The sequence below is a fragment of the Drosophila montana genome, unplaced genomic scaffold, assembly GCF_035044405.1.
Source record: "Drosophila montana isolate Dmon_TW-CO22-7 unplaced genomic scaffold, ASM3504440v1 contig_1853_1, whole genome shotgun sequence".
NCBI classification, from domain to species: domain Eukaryota; kingdom Metazoa; phylum Arthropoda; class Insecta; order Diptera; family Drosophilidae; genus Drosophila; species Drosophila montana.
In genome coordinates this window covers 1,097,663-1,122,408 of record NW_026996772.1, presented here as the reverse complement: position 1 = coordinate 1,122,408, position 24,746 = coordinate 1,097,663, and the positions used below count along the sequence as shown (strand labels likewise).

Below are 24,746 nucleotides of genomic sequence, written 5' to 3'. Positions count from 1 at the left end.
AAATTAACATGGCTAAGTGTGTGTGTGTGTGTGTGTGTGTGTGTGCGTGTGTACATGTGTTTAGGCGTTTATAGCTGTGTGTGTGTGTGTGTGTGCTGCCAGCATTTAACAGCTTTTTTTTCCTTGTTGCCAAAATTTAATTTGCTTAACGTTGTAAAACCGAATACCCCGCTTTTTTGATGGCTTAGGCGCGGCGCATTTGACGCCCCGCCCCGCACACGGCTGGGCCATCGCCATGGGCGTGGCTGGTTGCGGCTTAGTTAAGCTGTGTGCACATGCAATTTGATTTGCGGCTCGAGAGCACCAAAAATAAATAAAAGCGCACACACACACACACACCCACACGCCTTTACACTCATCAAACTCTGTGCGCCGCAAAGTATGCAGCACTTTGTGATAAGCCAATTAAATGGCTGCATGTGATGATGCGGGCAGTCATTTTCCTTCTTTTTGGGTGGTCTTGGAATGCGGAAAACGTTGGGTAATTACATTCTTTAGCGAGTTTGCCATCCCTTAAAATAACCACAAAATAACACAACTTTAGCAATGACAAGTATTTTGATAAGCGCGCAATATAAAGTGCTTGCAAAATGATTGGTCGACACGCTCATGCACATGCTTGCACATAACGCCTTTCTATGCGATTTTCATGAATTTCATTTGTGCTTTTTATGGGGAAAGGGAGAGAGTGTAGGGAGGGAGCGGATAGAAGGAGTTATAGCGAGTAAGAGAGCTTGAGGAAAAAGGCAAGTGAGAACGATCGCATACGAGAGGGAATGGAATGTGAGAGGGAGAGAAGAGAGAGAATGAGGGAAGGAGTAAGTGTGGGAGTGTGGGAGAGAGAGTGGGGGAGAGAGAGACAGACAGAGAGGAAGAGGGAGAGAGAGAGAGAGAGACAGAGAGAGAAAGAGAGAGAGAGGGAGAGAGAGAGGGAGAGAGAGAGAGGGAGAGAGAGAGAGGGAGAGAGAGAGAGGGAGAGAGAGAGAGAAAGAAAGAGAGAGAGAGAGAGAGAGAGAGAGAGAGAGAGAGAGAGAGAGAGAGGGAGAGAGAGGGAGAGAGAGAGAGAGAGAGAGAGAGAGAGAGAGAGAGAGAGAGAGAGAGAGAGAGAGAGAGAGAGAGAGAGAGAGAGAGAGAGAGAGAGAGAGAGAGAGAGAGGGAGGGAGAGAGCGAGAGAGAGAGAGAGAGAGAACGGGAGAGAGTGAGATTAAGAGTAAGAGGCAGTTTGGCCTATTTATATTTGCTTCTATGTTCATACAAATTTCTGTAGATCTAAAAGGAAGAAGAACCTTAATACAATTGATCTAATAGTTAGGATCTGCTTTCCTGTAAGACATTAAAGATTTTATTTGTTTTTTTATTTGTATTTGTTATTCTTTCGTGCTATTTACATCAAATAAAATGATTTGCCATAATGTGCGCAAAATAAAACATGAGCCGGGCCGAAAATTGAGTCGCTGCCTGCAGAAACATCAAACGTGGCCTAAAGTACGACTGCGCTGTGTGTGTGTGTGTGTGTGTGTGTATGTGTGTGGCACGTTTATTTGTATTAGACATGACCGCAAAATGAATGTGGCAAGTCCGTCGAGCCCAGCGTGTGCGTTGCGCAACAAGCAAGCGGTTGGGCGAACACCTAAGAGGGGTACGGGAAGGGGGGGGGGGGGGGCAGCTGATAGCGGCTGCAGTTCAGTCCGTACGTTGGCCAAAGCTAAAGCAAATAAACGCGCTCGGGCGCAGCATAAAAATTTTATATGCAAATGAAGGCAAACAGCAACAACAACAACAAAAAAAAAAAAACAAATAAAATAAAATAAGAAAAAATCCAACATAAAAGTCAACAAATATTTTGCTCAATTTCGTTGTGGATTTTTTTTGTTGCTGCTTTTGTTTTGCTTCCTTGGCTGCCCCACTCAGGTGAAATAGCCAAGCGTGCGCAGCTCTTGGCCAAAATAAAAGCAACAACAACAGCAGCTCGACTTCCTGAGTGCGGCGAGGCGGACAGCCAACCTGGCGGCGGCAACTGGCCGTCTGGAGTCTGTGCCCCAAGCGGCGGCAAGGATGCGACCAGTGCGCGATTGTGGCAGCAACGAACATTTTTGGTATTCGTGACTGCGACTGCAAATGCGACGCTCAGCCCGTGACTGAGCCTATGAATTGAATTATTAAGTAGTGTGTGCGAGTCTGTATGCGAGTGTGTGGGTGGATGGGCGCTGTTAAGACTGGAAGGGGGGCGTGCTACATTGAGCAGGTCATTCGAATGCGCAGCGCAAAAGAAATCAGACGATGCGAAGCACAAAAATGTTCTCGCTCTCCAGATGCGGGGGCATGGCGTTAGATTGGGCTCAGGCATGGCTGCGGGGGCGGGGGTTGGTTATAGGTCACTACCGAAACCGCTTGAAATTTGCTGCCTCAAGCAGCCAACCCCCCCCCCCCCGTTTCCCCCCACCCTTCAACGTGCAACAATGGTAAAATGCGCCCATAGTTATGCTATTCTATCTGTATTATCTGCACAGAGTGCAGCGGCAGGGGCGTTGGGGGTGTGGCATTGGCTGCCCTCGTTTGGGGCGGAACTTATAAAAAATTTGCCAGCTGCATTGGTTCACATTTGCCTCGATGCTGACGAGGCAGGCATTGTGATTGCCAATGCAACAGCAACAACAACAACAGCAACAACAACACGAATTGTGAATGCAAAATGCTTTCTGAAAACCCAGAAAATTGAAGCACCTGAAAATGCTGCCTAATGCCCAACTAACTTCCCAATTTGTCGGGTCTTACATTTTTACCAAGCATCTTCTTCAGCACAACATGAATACAGATGTATGCGAAGAGTGTTTTATCCTCAGTTTGCGTATGCCACACAAGAGTCTTCATACTAAATTTGCTATGGCTAGCTCTTATATTCGCCTTGTTTCCAAATCGATATTTATCGATGTTATCGAAATAGTTATCGATAGGCGAGAATTTTAGTAAATTGGAACTTTCTAGATGTCCCAGAAAGCAGCGGCAATTCACAGACAAACTCGTTCGACTTAACTCGGAAGGAACTTAGAAAGTGCTTATCGAACTCGATAATTTAGTAAATGCCTATCGAACGATGTCTTTATTTATCTATGACAAGTTTGGCTAGTCGATAATTTGGGAAATGATTGGCAAACTCGATAAATTAGGTAATATTTATTAAAAGATATCTTTATCTATGCAAAAGTTTAGCTAGTCGATAGTTTGGGAAATGCTTATCGATCGATATTTTTATCAATGCAACAGTTAAGCTTTATCTATAAAGTTTAGCTACTCGATAGTTTGGGAAATGCTTATCGAATGATATATTCTGGTAACTATTAACAAATTTAGCTACTCGATAGTTGGGGAAATACTAATCGAACGATAATCTTTCTTTTATTTAGCTACTGAATACTTTAGAAAACGCTTATCGGGCGATATCTTTCTTTATCTATTAGCAAGTTAAGCTACTCGTTAATCGATAAATATTGACATTCAGCTGTACTTCACACACATTTTACCCTTTACTTTTGTCGTTGCTTTGTCACCTCGCCTTTAATTACATATCGTTTGTCGTCCACTTATGGGTTTTCTTTCCATGGCAACAAATATGATTAAGCGCTTGGCATATATGGATCAATTAACTTCATATCAAATTTATTTTCAGCTCTTTCATTAACAGCTAATTGCCGCCACTCAAATTTCCCCCAATCTCAGTCTCTATACGCACAGCTACTTTTCCATCTATCAAATAACCAAACATAAACACTTAGCATAATAATCAATCACAAGGTCTTGGACATAATAACACGTGGAAAGCTACTAAGTCGCTCGACGTGTGTGCGTAAGTGTGTGTGTGTGTGTGCGTGAGAAACTATGCACACACATATGTTTATGGCAGAATGCGGAATATCATTTTGCATTCCCAACTGATTTACATTAGTGTGCTGCATAACACACACGCACACACACACACACACACACACACACACACACACATATATATATATATATTTACATATAGATACATACATATCATACATACGTACATATATATGTATATGTATCTATACTCCTTTGCTTTGTTCCTTCATCTTTGGCGCTCAATTTAATTGCCGTTTGCTTTTGACACCTGCCTTACTAGCAAAGTGGGCGTGTCACTGCCCTCCGCCCACGTACGCCTACAACTGTTCGCTCACAATGCGACAGCAGCATTTGCCGAGCTGCGCATTTTTCCTAAGTACTCATACACTGCTGATGAAGGGCATTGCCGCTAACCAATCAAGCATGCAACACAGCATTTCAGAGATTTTCCCTTTTATCATTCCTTATTCATACATCTATATCTATCTATCATTTATTCATGCATCTGTACATCTATATCATTCATATATCATTCATCTTTGTCCTGACTGACTGAAGGAAAGACTGACTTGCGGATTGAGTGACGGATTGACTTACTGATTGACTAACTGAATGACTGATAGACTGATTGACTGACTAGCTGACTGACTGACTGGCTGATTGCCTGATTGATTGAATGACTGGCTGAGTGACTGAACGACTGACTGGTTGACTGACTGATTAACTCACTGATTGACTGAGCTATTGATTGAAGAATTGAGTCACTGATTAACTTACTGATTGACAGACTGACTGACTGACGGCTGGCTGACAAACTAACTAATTAATTAATTGATTGATTGATTGACTGACTGATTGAACGACTACTTTTTTGTCTATAGTTGTGATTGGTTGTTATTTCTATCAGGGTATTGTAACGTCGGCTAAACGTAGTCGTTTGTTGTTGAATCTTTGCTCGTGCTGTTTTTTTGGCTCTGATATTTTTGTTTGAAATTGACATGAAAATTTAATGGCATAATTTTATTTTATACTGGCTTTGCTTGCTGTCTCTTTCATCCGCTGTTTTTAACACTTCATTTTTTTTTACTTTTATACTTGTTCTTGTTGTTGTTGTTCGGTTTCTATAGCTGTATGTTTGGCTTTGTGCTTTTTTAGATTAGAAAAGTTTGTCGTCGTGTTGTTGGTTTGCTTGGTTTGACATTGTTTATATGGCCAACGCGCCTATACAGCAGCAAAGCTTGCAACCCCGAGTCCGTGACCTACAAACTGCAACAGCTACAAGGTATATATATATAAACATATATATATATATGCTCATATATATATATATGGTCGCTTAGTTAGGCGAAAGTTTTGGTCAGCCTGGACCCGGGGACATTGTCTACTTCAGCTAAAACTTCATAAAACTCAACTCGAGCTGGATCTGGTGGGGGCAGCTGCATGGGGCAAGTGCTCTTTTATAGCATACTATACTCTAACATACATATATAAACTCGTATATATATCTCAAGATTTGCGACTTGCAGCTCAAGTGAGCAGCTTAAGACTTAAATTTGAGTATGCAGCAGCTTATTTGACTAGAGAATGCGATAGTTAGTTGGCCCGGCCAAGAGCCAGATCCTTGGCTTTGGCTTTGGCAGCAACAAAGCACTTCATTTAATTAAATACTCAAACATTTCGAACTCAGTTTTAATGTAAATAAACATATTCATATTTACGCACATGTATTTCACGGTTGTTTAAACACAATCACACACTTAGGAATTTACCAAATACAGCTTAGATTGCAATGCTTAGCAGTGTGAAAATTATTTAAATATGTAAAAACAAAATAAATGTATAAATATTTTTGGGCAGAGACACATTTCAAGAATAATTTTTAACGCATATTTATTATAAATTTATTTTGAATTGCTTAAATTGTTCTAGCTTAATAATATTTAATGGCTTGTGGAATAACTTATCAGTAAATATTACATGATATTTGTATTTGAAGCGTACCTAACCTAACTTAACCTTACATAACCCAACTTAACTGTACCTTACCCAACCTATCCTAACTCAAGCTTACATAACCTAACTTAATGTTACCTATCTTAACCTTACCTATCCTAACCTAACCTATCCTAACCTTACCTAACCTAACCTAACCTAACCTAACCCAACCATACATAACCTAACTTCAGCTTATATAACCTATATTTCATTTGAGAAAAAAAGACTAAAAAACATACTAAATATTTTAAATTAAATATGTTCTTAGCTGAAGTTTTCAATAATAATATATTTTTCCTAAATTTACTTCTTGAATGTATTTTTTAAAATTTAAAAAGAAAACTGATCTCTTAATTTCTTTGACTATCTATTTGCCAAAATAAATAATTAAAATGCGTGGCATCTTCAGGTCTGTCTGTCTATTGTTTATTTGCGCTCAAATATTTATGCATATTTTCCAGGCATATCAAAACATTTATTTTGTTTAGCTTGTGCTCTCAAAAGTAAACTTTTGTCTATTGAAATGTTAACACGTACATTTTGACCAAATTTAAGAAATTGCAATTTTATGTAAGACAACCAAGCAACCAACCTCCCCCCGCACCGCCCTCACACATTCCTGTCGCTAGCCGTTTGCCTTTGAGGCTGCCCTCAACTGTAGCAATGCTACCTTTTTTTTGTGCTGGTCCGTCTTTGGTGTCGGGAGAGGGGTGGTGGGGGCGGGTAAGGGTGGTGTAAGGCTTCAAGTGGAACTGTCTTTACAATCAACTGTTAGCCTGCCTGGCGTTCTCTTTTTCGGTTCTCTTTTGCAACTCCCTTTCGTTAGGCACGCTCGAACGCTCTGTCTCCCCTCTCTCTCTCTCTCTCTCTCTCTCTCTCTCTCACTCACTGACTCACTCGTTTAGCTCTTTGTCGCTGCTTTAATGCGCCTTTTGCTCAGCCTCGCGCTGTTAGTTAGCATTGCATTGTTGTGCCAGGCCATCTTGGCCATTCCATTTCTTCTTCTACTTCTATGCTGTGCTCACTCGCTCACTCTCGCTCACGCTGTCTGTCTGCCTGCCTCGGTCTGTCTGTCTCAGTCGTTGAGCTGACGTCTGCTTGGCTGGCCGCTTTGACAAAAGTTTTTTGCGCTAGTTTCTTGCCTTTTATTTGCTTCACACGCTGCGCCTTTAGTTTGTGTGTTTTTTGTCTATTTACGCCCGAATACCGAATATAAAATAATAAAAATAAACAGCAAAAGAAAAAAAAAAATAAAATGGCAAAATCAAAAACATATAAAAAAAACAAGACAAGTGCCGTTATATTTGCAATGGCAAAGTTTAAATACTCTGGCGGACGGACATGCAAGCGTCAAATACACCATGTACATATATATGTTTGTATGTGTATGAATGTCGTTTTGTTTCTTATTAGCATAACCAGGCGCAGCTTGTTCTGATTAAGTAAATATATATGTGTGTGTATATGTGTGTGTGTGTTTTTGTATCCCCGAAGACATATTCTGCAATGCGTTACATATTACGTGTCGAAAGTGTGCTAGCCGCTGCAAGTGTATAGCAAGCAAGAGAGAGAGAGAGAGGGAGAGGGTGAGCGAGAGGGAGAGAGCAAGGCAGACGAGCGAAAAGTAGGTAAAAACTTTTTGGCCACCTACTTTATGCTGTTCGCATTTCGTTTTGCTGTTGTTGTTGTTGTTGCTGCTGCTGCTTTTGGCCAATTTCCGGTAATTCAGTTTTATGCAGGAACTTTTTGCGTTTGTATTTATATAAATAAATATGATGCCAGCGGCAAATGGCGATGCTCAACGCTCAAACCGACAGATCGCAAGGACTCCAAGGTCAGCTGGCATGTGTGTGTGTGTGTGTGTGTGTGTGTGTGTGAGAGTGTGTGCTATGCGTATGTGTGTGTGGCGCACTTTAAATCGTTGCGGCTATGGCAAAAGTTTTGCCATTCGCGCTGCTTGGCCAAATATAGCAACAAATGATGAGCATTATTTATGCTTTGCTAGTCTGCCTGTGCGTGCGTGTGTGTGTGTGTGTGTGTGTGTGTGCGTGTGTGTGTGCTAGCTTCTTTTGCGCACTTGGTTTATGTTGCTACATAATTGACTTTGATAATTTTCACTTATTGTTGTTGCCCAGCTACCAACAACAACAACAACAACTGACAGACAGACGCAACAGATTAAAATTCTCTGTTAATTTGATTAGAAAAGTTTGTGCACGTTCCGCTTGCCATCGCGTTCCCTCATTCCATGCCGCGCGTTTCACATTCCAGTGTTCCGCGGTATTGCGATTATGAAGTGCAAATGTGGCACATTTTTTTAAGCACTCGGAAGTTTCTTAATTTTTTATATACTCAAGCTTGTTTGATTTTTCGTAAATTGTTTGTTATATCTACTAATAATAATATGACATATTTGTAATTATCAAATATTTAGAATGCCTTATAGATCACTCTTAAGCACCTACTTAAATAAATAATTTAATAGGCTGCCCAATACCCTACAGTTGTGTGCCAGAAATTTGCTGGCCAAAGATTTGGGGATGTGGCCAAAAAACAATTGTTGCCACAACTACTTGCAACATCCGACTCAATAAAAGCTCTAAGCCAAATGCTTTGTGGGCGCTTATACTAGGCATAGGGTATCTGTCAGTCAGTGTAATGCGATGTTTACACCATCAACTGTGGTTGATCGGTTTTAGTTTGGCCTAAAGGCAATTGGATGCTTTTGAGTTTATAAAACTTGTCGATGCACAAAAACATTTAGAGAAGCTTTAACTATATACATATATACACACATATATATAAAGATATGTGCATATATACATATATCTGGCGAATCTGTCTATTAAATGTGTGCCAGCTGCGAGCGCACTTGAAAGGCATTTTCAGTGCTTTTAAAAACAAAATAAAAAAAATATTTCGTAGTTGGTTGTTTTTTTTTTGTTTTGCTCTAGCTGCCGCCACGCCCACTGCCCCCCTTTTAACCAGGCAGCGCTGCTTTGTTGTGGTCTAAGCCACATTCTGTGCGCGCATAGTTAAAAGCCAGAGGGGTGGAGGGGGGGGGGGTGGCGCAGGCGTGGGCGGTGGCGGATAAGACACGCAAATTTGATTGGCAGCGGGGCTTTCTATTGGGCCAACAACAACAACCACAGCCAAAAGCAGCAGCAGCAGCAGCAGCAGCAGCAGTAACAAAAACCAACTTTGTCATAGACAATTGGCCAAAAGGAAAAAAGAGAAAAAAAATTTGAAATGCAAAATATAAAAGTTGGCCAATTCGATTGGGGCGCAAATTGCAGCATTCGATTTTGCAGCACGGCGAGAAACTTGCTGCAAAAATGTGTCTAAACGCAACACGTTCGTCTAAGCCGACGCACGAGCCAGCCAACTTGGCAGATGGAAAATTTTTGAAAAGCTTTGTTTCGCTTTTGGCAAAAAGTGCAGAGTTCCACAAATAAGCTGACATACTTTTGCCATGAGTGGCAAATCAAATCTATAAGAAATGCAACTCTCTGTTTATGCCAATTAGATATATGTAGGGTATTTGTTAACTAGAACAAGAAGCTGTTCTGCATTTAACTTAAGTTTATTCTCATGAATATACGAACTATCTTAAGATTTGTACTTAACATAATTCTCTTGAATATGCGAATTATCTTATATATAGATAGTGACTTCATATACGAACTATCTTAAGATAGTTACCTAAAGATAATTCATTTGAATATATGAATTATCTTAAGATATGTACTTAAGTTATTTCACTTGAATATGCAAATTATCTTAAGGTAGATATTTCTTTATATTTATCTTTGCAAGGCTGAAAGTTAAATATTCTTGCTATTATCTAGAAATCAGATTTGCAATAAGATATTTAAATAGAGCGGAGCTTTTAACTGAAGCTCTCAATTTTGAATAAATAGTAAGATTCTTCTCAGACTTGGGCTCAATTTACAACAGTTAGTTCCAATTGGACTAAAGGCTATATAAAATTATTGGTTAAATTAATAAATTATTTTTTAATTATATTACTTTGCATTTGTCAGCATAAATACTGCACCATCATAGAAATCCAACCAGAAAAGTTAGTCCAATTGGCAATTTAGCTTGTATATTTTTGAAAATGTTCCAAATTTCGCTTTATGAATTTCCCCCCCAAAAAAAGTGCACACATTCTAATTAGAACTACGAGCAGCATGTGGAAGCCAATTGGTAAATGCACTTGGAGTACGTCAGCTGCATCTAATCTCATTAGAGTCCAATCAGATTATCAAGCTGCATCAACAGCTTCGAGTTCAATTGGAGTGCATCAGAAATTAACACCAATCGGCTGAGCATAACAATCAATTGCACACACACAAATATGCAGACACACACACGCGCAAACACACGCACACACACGCGCACACACTGCTATATTCCTATTGGACACATGCTCAGTAGGCTAATAGGATAATTTGAGTTGGAAGCTGCTGCTGAGCTGTTTAACCCTTTGTTGGGCAGCTTAAATATAATTTCATTAAAATGCATGCAAATGTGAGGGGAGTTCAAATTAGTTATAGCTGATGTATTAATTGACAGCTGCAATTGATAAACAACAAAAGAAAACACACACACACACACACACATGCACAGCTTGCGGCAGCTGAAAAAAAGTGTAGCATACTTTTCAGCGCAGCGCATCGCAGCGCTTAACTAATAGCCTGCCTCTTGCCGCCGCCCCGCGCTGCCCAGGCTTTAAGCACCACTCGCTGCGGACTGCCACTTAAGTCTGTCTTAAATATAAATAACTTACCATAAAGAAAATGTCCACAATTTGGGCAGCAGCAGCGTGAAAAGCGCCAGCAAAGTTGCAGCAGGAAAAATGCGCGCACAAGACACAATTTTCTTGTTGTTGTTGTGGCTTTTGTTGTGTGTCTTCGTTGTCGTCTTTGCTGTTAGTGTTGTTGTTGTTGGTGTTGTTGTTGTTGTTGTTGTTGCGGCCTTGGGCCTGCCTGCGGCTTGTTTTGTTGCCTGTTCGAGTTTAGCAGCTTTCCGCAAAAAACGGGTTTTTCTGCGCTCGGTTTTTTTTTTAAATACAATTTTTTTTTGTGGCTGCTTTTATTTGAGATTTTGTTGTTGTATTATTTTTGCGTGTTGCAGGTGCAGCGCGAGCTGCTGCGTCTTGTGGCAGCTTGTTACTTGTCGCCTGGGCCAGAGCCAGAGCCGGAGCCAGAGCCAGAGCCCGCGGACCGGTTGCACAGGAAGCTGCACAAACACACACACACGCACACGCACACACACACACACAAGAACAAAAAAACAGATATGTTTCTTAGCTTTTATCACGCTAAATAATTGCACCAAAATTGACTTTGAAATTGCAAGAAAATTCACTTTGTATAGAATCCTGCTGGCATATATAATATTTATATATTTAATTATTATTATAATTTTTTTATTTTTGGTGGGGACAGGGGCTTTGTTTGTAAACTTTAGTTATTTGAACCTACGACAACAAAAACCAGCACTTGCAAAAAAAATGGCAACAAAAACGCGTCGAGATTTGCTTTGAGACCGTTTTAGCCACATTTCCATATATCATATATACATATATGTCTATATATATATATATATATATATATATATTTACCGATTTGTATAATTACTCTCAAGTATTTAACGTGTTTTTCGATTTGTGACCAACTGACGGAAGTGGCGGGGTTGACGGTACGCGACGCTCTGTTGTCGTTTTACTGCTGCTGCTGGCCGTCCGGCTATAGTTTTCCGGGCGTCCACAAACGATGTTTAACAGTCGCTAGTCGGAGTCGGAGTCACAGTCACAACACAGCGTGTCCGTTGGGCTCGTTGGGGCGACACGACTGTTTGCTAACACGGCGGAACACGTACTAAAACATGTTTCACGCGCTTTGCTGCCGCGTCCAAGAGCGAGTTTCGGCATGCCAGCGACAGAGGCAGCGGCAGCGGCAGCGGCAGCGACAGCAACAGCGACGCCAGCGTTAACAGCAACAGGCGTTGGCACGCGTAGCGCATTGCAGAAAACTGTTCCCAGCATTGCCGTCGCGTGCGCGCATTCGTTGCTGCTGCTGCTGCTGCTGCTGTTACTAAAACAAAAACAACAACAAAAAATAAGAAAGAAACGACGCTGTCGCATTGTCGCTCTCAGTGTGTACTAAAAAGCGAACACGAAGCGAGACGAAGCGACTAACGAACGATAACAGCGAACGGGACGATTCCTTTTGCAAAACCAGGTCGTTGTCTTCGTGCCCTCGTGCTCTCGTGCTCCGGGCCTCTCGGGCTCTCGGACGCTCGGGCTCGTTGTTGGCTGGCTGACGCCAACGGCAGCTTGTTTGCAGTCGCTGCGTCTGTTAAGGATAACATAAGCGCTGCGCTGGCCCCTAACAGCGTCTCTTTATAAATATCAACCAGCAGCGCGGGCAGGCTTAAGTGATATTATATACAAGCATAAATTAGCCCATGCCCCGCCGTCTACCTCACAGCTCCCCTGTTTCACACACCCACGCATTCGCTCTTGATTGGTGGGCAGCAGATGCAGCAAACAGCAGCCGGAAGCTACCAAAGTGACAGCAACAGCGGCGGCAGCAGCTCCCCTCTACTACATTGTGGTGGAGGAGGTGGGTCAGAGAGAACGAGAAGAGGGGAAGGGGGGGGGGGGCGCCCATCGATGGTCGATCGCCCGCTGTGAAAGTGTTATATGGGAATGGTGCCTGGCACACAAACTGCATGCAACTGGCACAGCGAGACGGGAACAGTTGACTCAAGCTGAAATCCATTAGGGTCACACTTGGAGAAGTCTTCTTCTGACCAGTTAAATACTTAACTTATTGACTATGGATTAGCTGCGTCAGTAACGGTTAAAAAGTACACTAAAATAAAGAACACAGCACAAAACTTGCGCTGAATATAAAACAAAATTACAAAAACTGAGCTGAAGGCCTCAATGCTAGCATATAATTTAATTGTTATATTATTTACTGTTTTTTATAATTATTTTTTGTGTTTTTCTTAATGGAACAGTCCCACTCAGCATTTCTTTAAAATTATGCTATTCGTCTGGCTTTTCTCTGAGCCGTAGTTATAGACTTTTATGCTTTAATTACAAATATTTTCGTTTTCTTTCGAAAATTTAAAAAAAATAAATAAAACAATGACTGATGTTCAAGCCAAATATTAATTCTTTAAACAAACGCCCTGTGACCATTCACGACTGTGGATACACTTCCTCACATTTGCTGTGATCACTTAAACAGTGACACACTATGATCCTACACATGAGAGTTCCAAGAGAGCATTCATGGCTGTGACGCCCTGTGATCATTCGAGCTTACTGTGATCAAGCACTCCGGTATGTTATTCTCTCCGGTATTTCATTGACTTCCTGTGATCACTTAAACAGTGATCCACTGTGAGCATAGACACAAGTGTGTCCAGGGTTCATTTAGGGGTTTGACGCCCTGTGATTATTCACACTAACTGGGATCATATTAGAGTATATATAAAGCTTCCAGGTAATGACTCAAACTGTGATCTACTATGATCCTAACTATGAGAGTGCCTATCATATATTCTAGAGTTCCCTTTGATCATTTGTGCTTACCGTGATCACTAGAACAGGGATTCAATTTTATCATATACTCTGGAGCTCCTGTGATCGTTCGCACTTACTGTGATCATTCCATCAGTGATTCAGTGATTCATATGCTGTATTCACTGATATACTTAGATTCACATTGACCGTAGACTCTAGTTTTTCCACGGCTGTGACAACCTGTGATCATTTGTACTTACTCTGATCAAAGTGTTTCACTTTTATAAATGGTGATATATCTCACGGCGGTGACTGATTGTGATCATAAGCACTTACTGTGATCACAGTGATTCACCTTTATCGTACTCTCTAGAGTTTACTGGGATATCACAGTGATTAATATACTCTAGAGTTGTCAGGCATCTGTCTAGACTGTGACTCCCTGTGATCAGTCACAGTCGAGGCGAACGATCGCGGCGAGTTTCTCTCAACTGGAAGTGACTGATTCACACAACCGTGACACAGCACATGGAGACGCCCTCAAATCGGTTCGAGGAACTATTGACAATGCAACTTGAGATTGTTGCTGTTAAACAAATTTACTGATTGTGAATGAGGTTAAAAATTTGAATAAAATGCGCATGCAAAAATTGGCACAATGTGCTGAGAGCAAAGATATTACAATAAAAAAAAAAAGAGAGAAGAAGCGAACAGCGAAGAACAAAGAACGAAAGCACAAGCTGACAACAACAACAGCAGCAGCAGCAACAACAATGAGAAAGAGAGAAAACAAAACAACAATAACAACGGCAAACAGTTGCCGCCTCATAATTAAAACGCTTCGAGTGGCCCAGAATGCAAGTTGGCCCAGCTCTGCACATCTCAGTTACCTCAGACACCTCCCCCCCCCCTCCCCCGCCCCTCTTCACCCTCTATGCCAGCTACAAGTTGCCCCTCATGCGTGTCTGTTACCCACAGCCTTCCATGTGCAAATTGTTTTCATGCCCAAATTGTTTGAGGGGCCCCCAAACAAAATTTACGAGCAACGCCCCCCTAAAAATCACGAGGGTCGCACCTCCCCTCCCCCTCCCCCCTCCCCACTCCCCACTCAATCCACCACTCGATATGAATGGCTTGCCATGCGGCATATGTGTGGCGGATGCGGCGTTGTGACAGGCAAATGTCAATAGTTTTCTTGGACGTAGTCGTTGCAGCGACCGTGCCACATGCCGCCCCCCCCCAAAACGCCTCACCTACCAAATGCCCAATACCCAGCCTATCCCCAGCCTATCTTGCCAGCATTCCCTATTTCCCCATTTCCCATTCCCTTTTCGTTGGCAGCAACAAGAGCCGCCCATCAACGACAAATCAATGACGACGACACATGTTGGACATGGAACAACAACAACAACTTGAAAGAAACTGAAACTGAGTGGCAGACGAGGCAACTGCCGCAGATTGAAATTGAGGCAGCGGCAACAACAACAACAACAACAACAGCAAACAGCAGCAACAATAAAAGCATTTAAGCATTTGGAAGCAATTACCACAGCAATGAAGCATTGAATGAATGGGAATGAAACCAAGAGAATGGCAAGAACACACAACACACGTGCATGCCGTGTGCGTGTGCGTGTGCGTGTCTGTGTCTGCGGTGTGTGTGTGTGTGTGTGTGTGCTTGGTGTGATCGGTCCAGCGCCTAAAAACGAATTTATGTGCATTTTGCCAGAGATTGGGCACAGGGGATTGGGATTACTTACTTAGCAGCAGCATTGACGAAGACGAAGACGAAGACAGAAACGAAGACGGAAACACGAGACGCTTCAAATGCCAATGAGCCGAAACGATAAGCCAGCCAAGTGTGGGAGTGAGGGAGACAGGATGCAACAGTGGGAGAGAGCGATTGAGAGATTGGCGTTCGGCCTTCAATTGATGACAACGTTGCGTGGCGGCTGTTTCCGCGCCCTGTCGCTAGCGGAAGCGCGTAAAGCCGCCAGCGAATGCTGCTTCCAGTGAAACGTGCCTCTTTCAATGTTGGGTGGGCGCTACCGATCCGACGAAAAAAAGAGAGCGAAAGAGCGCGCGCCGAGTATAGACCAGGGGGAGGGGTCGAGGTGGGTAATGAGAGCGAGATCGTTAGCGTGTGCTCTAATTGCTGCACTTCAAAATTGTGGAACGCACGATGTTGACTGCAAGAATTTATTTCCTAGAAAGCGGGTATATTAGTTTTTAAATTAACAAAACTTCTTTTATTGCCTCACATCATTGAAAATTGTTGAAAAATGTTTTGAAAAAGCAAAAAAAACCCAAAAAGAAATACATACTTATTTTTTTTACAGCTTTACATAAGCTTTATCAGCACACACAGACACAAACACACACACGCTACAACGTGTTTAATAGGGTATATGGACGTCGTTCAGCTGCTCCTCTTAAGCGTTCGCTGCATTTAATTGTTTTTTTTTTTTTTTTGGGCGTATTTTACGATGCGGCGCTGTCGTTGTTGTTGTTGCTGCTTTTGTTTATGTTCTGCCTCTTTAACGGTGTTATGATTACAGTTGTTCGCTGCTACTGCAGTTGTTGTTCTTGTTCTTGTTCATCTTGTTGTTCTGGCTGCGGCCTGCGAGCATCGTTGACAGCCGACAACGATACAAGCGCCGTTGACGATCAGAGAGCACAGTGGGACGAAAGCGTTCAGCAAATGCAGCGCATTAAGAATAATAATAATAATAGTAAGAAAGCAAAGAAGGTTGCGAGAAGTCTGGTGGGAAGTAGGATCGGGGAGATATACAAAGAGATAGAGAGAGAGAGAGAGACAGACAGAGCGAAAGAGGGAAATATAGTTAGTTATGCCCATTTGAAGGTATTTAAATGAAGCTAAAAAATACAAAAAAAATACAATTTCAAATAAAAAGCAGCACATTTGTTCGTTTAACCTTTTTGGCGCACCTGAGCCCACGGTAACAAACGCTAAATAACTGGCTAAATTCTTTCCCAAAAAAAGAAAAGAATGAAAAATAAGGGAACTAATCGGAAACGCTTTGCGCTTCCGTTTTTTCTTGAGTTATTTCCCCAGTTCATTTTCATTTCTCTTTTTAAGAGGTTTTTTTACACATCCTAAGCAGAGGGTCTTGTTGATTTTCGTATCAGATATGTGGTGTCACAATGCTGATATATCTGAACATTTAGGGTACCTATAAAGTGGCGGAATGAGGTATTTCGTCGCTATAGGCATAATTAACGGGATCTTCAGTTATATGGAATTAGCAAAATCGTGTTACTATATTCATATGTATAATATAGTTATAGTGCTATGTATGTCGAAATTAAAATTATTGTATGCATAGCCACTTGATTTTTAGTGCTGTCTTCGAATTTTACCTATGTATTTCGATTTTCCAGGCAGTTTTCTTTTAAAAGTTAGTCAAGTGAGTATATTTCATATACATATATTTATATTATATACAGTATAACAGCAAAAACAGCACAAAGAATTTAAATAAAAACAGAGGATTTCTTGTATATTTTTTTTGTAAGATTTTAATTTTAGCCATAAAAAATATTGTTTTATTTTTATTTTTTTTTTTTAATATATTTGAATTTTTGAAGTCTGGGAATAATTATTGTTATTTGATTTAATATGTTTGTTTTTTTTTTTTTTTTTATACCTAATTTAGGACCGGATGTTAAAGTTTCGTCATAATTATTATTATTTTGTTTTATTTTATTTTAAAATAGATTGTGAATGTCAGGGCATTCAAGTTTCGGCTTAAGAAAATTGTGGTTTATTCATTTTTTGTTTGTTTCGTGCACTTCAATAGAAAATTTTTAAATATTTTAGTTCCTGCTGTTGTTTTTTTTCTGTGTATTTATGTTTTAGCGCCTGTTGTGGCACTTATTTGTGTATTTGTGCATATGTATATATATAGATTTGTATTTGTATTTACATTTGTTTTTGTTGTTGTTTTTATTCTTTGTATAAAACGCGATTTCGCTTTTGTCGCTGTTGTTTTTGTTTCAAATTGAGTTTCGTTGTTGATACTTTTATTTAGACACCCGTGTCCCCGTGTCCCCGTTCCCCTGCCCGTGCCCGTGCCCGCTCCCTTGCCCCTTCCTATTCCCGGCTGCGTCTTCGGCCGTGACGCCGACTTCGAACCCGGCCCAGTTCCAGTTCGAGTTCCAATTCCATTTTCAGTTTCAGTTTCGAGTTCTGCTCGCAGCTTGAATAATAAGTAAATGCTGTTATTATAGACATGTGAGGGTGTGCATGCGTGTGCGTGTGTGTGTACCTGTGTGTGTGTGCGTATGTGTAAATGTTGTTGTTAAGGGACTTGATGAGCGCTTCCTTTTCCGCCAGTGCGAGGCCAATTATAAAGCTGTTTAAGCCGTTCGAGCGCAAAGCATTTCGCCAAGAAATACAGCTAAAATATCAATACAGAAAACTTTAACATCAGCAACATCATCATCATCATCATCATCATCAGCAGCAGCAGCAGCAACATCATTATCATCATTTGCTATTATTGCTGCTGCTGCTGCTGCTGCTGTCATTGTTATTATTATTGGAGGGGCACACGTCAATAATTGCGCTTGAAAATAAGTTAAGGAAAACACAATCAAGCAGAAGAGCGCGACCAGGGCTCGAGCAGACAGTCAGCCAAGCGCAGCTCCAGGAGTCAGCAGCCCAAGGAGCTGACTGAGTAAACTATACCGCCCCCGCCCCTGCCACCGCATTCCCCCCACACTCACACCTACACCTCGTTCCCTGCTTTGGCATTGCTGCCACGACTCGCGTTTAATGTGAAAATCATGCAATGAACCAAATTCAAACGGAAATGATTCACACTCCAGCTGCAGCACTCGTATGTGCTATTCAAGTGGGGGAGTCTTCCATATTATCATCATCATCCACATCATCCACAACATCATCATCATCATTATCATCGTGAGTTTTAGCAACATCGCAGTGTGCAGGCCAAATGAAATTGCGTTTACGAACAATTGTAACAGCAACAATAACGCCATTTGAAACAACAACTCGATGCCTAACCCCATCCTCCGCTCGCCCCAGCCGCCCCCCCACCCCTTTGTCCCAGCGCCAACCCTTGAGCTGAACTTGGTGTAGGGGCTGCCACACGGCTATGTTGTGCCACACAGTTGAACAGACCCGAACACATGTAAAAACATATTGTGCGAGCGTTGTCAACGCAAATATTTCACTTCCTGTCTTCGATTTGCCGCCCCTTCAATATTTGGCGGCTGCGGCGCCACTTTGTTTGTTTTCTGCTTTCTTTTGCCTTTTTTGTTTATCTTTAACTTGGTTCAAAGGTCAAGGCTTTTCACGTTTAATTAGATACGCGCGACGCTGCCAGGGGCGTGGCTCAGTTTACGGCATTTGAATTACAAATTTGGTTAACAGAAATTGCGGGAAAAAGTTTTTAAAGCACAGACTTCAGCTTAAATGTCGCATCTGTATAGTGAGTGTGACCAGCTTTTCTGCTGTCTGCGTCAAATATCGCCTCTCTATGCGATTTTCACAAAGTTTAATTAATGTTTACAGGCGTCTTATGCATATTGCAGTTGAGATAGTGAAAGAGTAAAGTAGTTTAAGACAGCTACGCTACCAGGAATGTTCCTTATTTTATAAGAATTAATGAGTCAAAATAGGTTCAAAATTCGATGATACTTGATCTACTGTGAAAACAATATACAAATGAATAAAGAACAACCGCAGCTGAAAGCAATGCAACAACTTAAAGAGTTATCAAGAACTTAAGGAAGCCAAGGCATGATATGGTAGACTGATAAATACTCTATATATATACATAAATATATAGTACAAATTCTTGGACAATTTCTTGACAATTTCTATAGATCAAGTGCATTGTCAAGCGTGTTGTTGTTATTTTATATTTATTATTAATTGAGAGAAGCACAGTTTTTCACATTTTCCGAAAGAGCGTTAATTTGATTTGCTCTGCCCAAGATTGAGAAGTTCGCCGGGCCAACAGATAGCGACTAAGTGCCCCCTGCCCCCGCATCGGCAACAACTGCCGTCGACTTTCAACTTGCAACAAATGCCAATCTCAATATTTCAGTTGCATTTCGATTCATTTGCGTGTGCGAGCTGCTGCAAACCCATTTTCCTACAGTTTTCCTGCACCGCATTCAACCCATTTCCTCAGCCAAATGGCGTCGACAGGGTTGCCAGCTGTGACTACACTTCAACCCGGCGACTACTCTGCATATGATTTAATTATGTTTCATGTGTGCAGCACAAATGGGTTTTCAGACATTAGGAGCTATTACAGTTCGAAATTAAACTAATTGCAATCGCTTATTCATATCAGTTTTAACGAAAATCTTTGCCTTTCTTTGCTCCTCGGCTTTTCCTGCATATGTCATGATGGGCCATATAAATAATTCATCAAATTTTAATTTCCTCACAAATAGTCTTATGCTAAACAGCAGCTCAGGCCAGAGCTGAATATTTAGAATGTATCAATGGACAACATAAGTGCAGCATATTCTTAGGCATTCGCTCCAGCTTTTTTTATGGGCTGTATGGCGAGAAGATTTATGAATAGGTAAGGAAAACTTAAATTAAATTATGTAAAACTTGAAAAGAAAGTTTAAAAATTATTATATCATACGATGGACTACCTAGCGCTGTTTATAGAGCATACACCTAGTCGATCAGTGCATATACTCATTTATCTTTCTATCAAGTTGTTTCGTAATTGTTGTCAAGCCATGGAAATAACTTTCCAAACTGTGACGAACATTGAGCCTCAGTCGACCAACTTCTCTAGTTGAATACAAATCGCCAACTATAGAAAAGTATTCACATATATCTATTCCGTAAAATTGTCTTGAGCCAAAAGCAAAGCATTTATTTTATAAATTCATATTCACAGACTAAAGAAGCCAAATGATGTACTCGGGTAAGCGTAAGCCACTGTAAGGCGAGAAATAATATGATATTAAGTTTATATATTCTCGATCAGTAGCCACTAAGCTGGGCTGATATAGTCTGTCCGTCTGTATGTCAGCTAGTCGCAAATTTCTGACAGTTCCGACTTTTTGTTTCGATCAGCATCTTTATCGAAATCGAACGGATCGGATCACTATGTCATATAGCCGATAGCTTTTGTTCTCAGGTAATCTTGACATTCTCTATTGAAACACTGTATTATATAGATATATAGATACATTCTGTCAAATTCTCTGTGAAATTTTCTATGTTTGTATCTGACTCCAAGCCCTTATATCTCTAATAGAAAGTTTAAAAATGTTGGGCTTTCTCTCGGGTTTCACCTGTTTTCTGCCTCCCCCGCAGACAACGATGCGTATACCGGGGGCACGGCCAGGCAAGAGACAACTAGATCTATGCCGGGCATAGCTAGACGACCACATGGTTTCACATCCCTGCAATTGCTAAAGCAGAACAAAGAGAAGAAAGCTAGACGCATGCAGCTAGCCGTAAGTTCGCTGCCCGACCGAATCGCATGGAAGCTAAAAACCTAATGCCCCACTTAGCAGGAGAATTTGGAGATGGAATCAGAAATGGTCAACATGTCCACGCAGACGGACAGCTCGATTGTAATGCTCTGGATGCACGAATTGATGGGCTCACTGCGTCCGATGGTGCCGCGGAGTCGTGTCTGCGGCTGCATCTGGTACGATTATTTTACTGGAAGGCATATTCGTACCACATTCTATTTGGTTCTGGTTGTCGCTGTCATCGTATTGAATTTGGATGTGCTCTTGAGCATTTGCGAAAAGTGCAAGAAATTGTCGAAATTTTAGTTCAGTTTTTGTTTCTCCAATGAGTCCACAAATCGTTTGCCTCAACAAATATTTGTTGGCATAATATCAACTGGTCTGTGTTCGATGTAAGTCCATAATAAATGTATTGAGCTATGCGAGTTGCTTATAGACTCTGATGGACAGATACATATATAGTAGAGATGTACGCGGGCCGGCTTCTTAAGGCACGAAGAGCACGAACACGCACGAAAAAACTTTAACAAAGCACTGTCCAGCTAAACACGGTCGGGAAAAGAAAATTTACAATTATTCGCTTTTCATAATTTATGTCGAATGTTCATTTGCTTTTATTTGTCTCTCAAAGATTCTATTTTTATATCCGACCCATTGAAAATGACAAATTTATTTAACAGGCAGAGGAAGTCACGTGCGACCCCGTGAAGTGTATATATATATATATATATTCTCGATGTAGCCATGTCCTTGTCTGTCGGCCCGCCTGAATGAGCGCGAAATTTAAAATATATTGTCTCCCATAGCCAACGCAGAACCAGATTTTCATTTTCTTCAATATACTCCCATTCATAATACCGATAAATATCGATTTTGAGATATATGTAGGTTTTAATGGATCAGAGCTAGATACACCAAACTTGCTATGTAGACTCTCGTATAGTATACGTAGTATATTATAGTATATTCTTGATCAACATCAATAGTTAATCCGATCTAGTCATGTCTGTCTGTCTGTCTGTCTGTCTGACTGACTGTCTGACTGTCTGTCTGCATATCCGTTTGTATGAACGCGTCGATCTTGTCAACTAATGGAGCTAGAGACTTACAATTTTAAACATACATATATATTCTGCTATTTACCACAACAAGGTTTTATCATTTCTATTCGATATCTTGACGTATATCCATAATATCGATAAGAATCGAAATTGGGCATTGGTTTCTTAAGCATAACTCGGGCATGAAATTTGATATGTTGGCCTTCGTATTGTATGCATAGCCTAGGAATAATTCTGTTTTTGGATAGTTCCCCCAATTTTGTCCAAAATTGAGAAAATACTCGTTTTTAAATATTAGAGCCTTGTGATTTGGGTTATGTATACATTTGTTTGTCATATTTATGATCTTCATGAAGATCGGACAATAAGCATCGATTTTATTCAACATTAAACTGCCAATATTGAATGCATCTAAGCATTAGCTTAATGGAACTTATATTGGGCTGAAAATGAGAAGAAGAATACAATACAAAAGTATTATAGTAGCTAAGGGCTACAGAGGATTGCGTTCTTATTTGTTAAACACGATAAAGTCGTGCTAAAAGTTCTTAGCTGAAACTATCGACTCGATTTGATTTGGTATTTCTCCCTGATATTTCTCCCTCTTTACTTGAAAGCCCGGGCTCTGCGTGTTTGCTTAGGTTTCCGTAGAATAGAATAGAAAGCGGCCCGTCGTGTCACGTTGAAAAAGCACGACACATACCCAGCTCTAGTTAAATGCACTGGCCACACTTTATGCGAGAGCTTAAACGATGATTTCCAGATTTTAGAACTTCACTCTCACAGACATTGACATGGACACACTGAGGACAGTTGTTGACATGTTGCCTCTCAAAACTGTTGCATTCTTCTCTAGCTTGGTGTGTGTGTGTGTGTGTGTGTTGCCTTTTCCGGTCTTTGACATTTACAACAGTTCGCCATGACAGCCTTGGGTTATAGACGCAGCGGGGCAGATGGCTGGGGCTTGTTAGTGATAGCATATAGACTGAAGGGTGAGACGCACACACACACACCCACACACACACACACACACTCACAAACTCACGCAAACACACACGTGCTAAAACCATAATGGCGTCATAAAGATGATATCATAATTTCCTACTTTGCTTTTCCTTTTTGCCGTTCCGCTCTCTCAGTTTACTGTTGCACACTTTGCGTTGCGACTATTTGCCTTGGCCTGGACATTTAGCTTTTTCTTTATAATTTTTCCACTATTTTTTTTTTTTTGCCTTTTTGTCAAGCATTTGAATTGTGGCGTCAATATTTGTCAGCCCAGCCCTCGAGAGTCGTCACCATAAGCCGAACTCCTGACGTTCGGACATCCTAAGGTTCTCTTATTCTCACCCCACGGCTCCACTCTTAATGGGCAACGTACAGCAAATTGTTCCAGGAAATTGAGCGAGCTGCACTTCAAGTGAATTCCACTGGTAAATGCGCCACTAAAAAATATGAATATATTTAATGCCATAAAGTAAGATATAATAAAAAATAAAATAATAATAATAACAACAACAACAACAACAACGAGAAACGGCGCGTGCCAATCCGCAGCATTCTAGGCCGGAAACTCGTTGGGGGCGGCGATTTCTGCTGCAATGCAGCGTTGCAATTCAAATGAATCCAAATGCTAACCCCTCGTAGCCAGGCAAGAGGAATCTATTTAAAGTATTCATACGAACGAGGGGAACGCTGGCAATGAGAAGCACCGAGAAGGGCGCGACTTTTTAAGTGGAAGCGATAAAAGCGTTGACGTTGGGAGCTCGAATCTGTTAAGTGCTTGCTTTGGCGTCTGTACACATCTGTAGACAAGCGCTACGAAACGACTCCACACGATAGGTGGCGATAGTTGGCACTATCGATAGCTTTGATTGCTATTCCAGCGAGCTAATATGTCATTTATCCGTTGTACTCCAAAATTTACCAAATTGGCAACATTTAAAGGCATTAAAAATCGAATGTTGTAACTATCGATACTATCGATAAGTCATAAGAATAAAAAACGGTAGGGAACTATCGATAGTTTTGAAGGTTTATATTGATAATAAGGATAGTTAAGTTGTCATTGTCGATAATATCGATTAGTCGCAGGAGCCAAGGGGAGTTGTATTATTATTCTCGTTGAATTGTTAAGATGTATCGATAGTGTTGACGGTCGATATCCATTAAAACGATAGTTTAGTTTTCACTGTCGATATTATACATAGGTTGCAAAACTTAAGGTAAGGGCTATTATACATTCTCTATATGATGGAATCGATATCGATAATACCGATAGTTAAGTTGTCACTGTCGATATTATCGATATGCTGTAGAAGCAATGTTAGGGTGTATTAAGAATTATCTTTACATTGGTAGGCACTATCGATTGTTTCCACCGTCGATATCGATAGCTACGGTATTTTAGTTGGGGGGTTTTTAAATCGTTCGCAGTCATAAAATCAAGTCGTTCGGGTTTTATTTTACTAGTTTATTCATAGAAACTTTATTATATGAGTTTTAAAGACATTATATAATGCCATGAAAATATCGATAATGCTGAAAACAATCGCTTAGCGATCTTTTATGGCATTGGCACATATTTAACCGGTCTGACCAAATGCTGCTGCATTATGTATGCCGCAATCTTTTGGCGACTCATCGAACGTCAGTTGGCTTTAACTTGTTATGAGTATATGCACACACATATTTGTTTTTATCTGCTCAGTTATTGTGGTTACAGTTGTCTTAATGAAAATTCATTAAATGAATTAAACATTTTTTATGACGCCTTCGCC

The 24,746-nt window shown here is 40.9% G+C and overlaps 3 protein-coding genes across 5 annotated transcripts in view; 2 read left to right on the top strand and 1 right to left on the bottom strand.

Annotated features, from left to right (window-relative positions):
- Positions 1-10,817, bottom strand: part of kirre (kin of irre) — a 48,729-nt gene extending 37,912 nt beyond the window's left edge. The window contains exon 1 of the mRNA XM_064700629.1: positions 10,652-10,817. The gene's annotated coding sequence lies outside the window, so the exon portion shown is untranslated. The remainder of the gene's footprint in view (positions 1-10,651) is intronic.
- The window catches only part of rst (roughest), a 227,841-nt gene that overhangs the window by 11,749 nt on the left and 191,346 nt on the right, over positions 1-24,746 (top strand). The window lies entirely within an intron of this gene.
- LOC135441150 (uncharacterized) lies at positions 20,188-21,502 on the top strand. 3 transcript variants are annotated; one of them, XR_010438414.1, is made up of 4 exons: positions 20,188-20,349; positions 20,745-20,887; positions 20,945-21,300; positions 21,359-21,502. XR_010438414.1 is itself a non-coding variant. In XM_064700643.1 (3 exons), exons 1-3 carry the CDS (start codon positions 20,337-20,339, stop codon positions 21,212-21,214), a joined length of 423 nt encoding a protein of 140 aa, XP_064556713.1. In that variant the 5' UTR covers positions 20,188-20,336; the 3' UTR covers positions 21,215-21,333. The 3 variants fall into 3 exon arrangements, 2 of the variants coding, with proteins under 2 accessions (XP_064556713.1, XP_064556712.1); XM_064700643.1 differs by lacking the exon at positions 21,359-21,502 and having other exon boundaries at positions 20,948-21,333; XM_064700642.1 differs by lacking the exon at positions 21,359-21,502 and having other exon boundaries at positions 20,945-21,333.

Excerpts from the sequence above, each read along its gene's own strand:
- LOC135441150 (XM_064700642.1), top strand. Across the intron at positions 20,888-20,944 it reads CTAGACGCATGCAGCTAGCC|CAGGAGAATTTGGAGATGGA; the intron begins GTAAGTTCGCTG and ends TGCCCCACTTAG.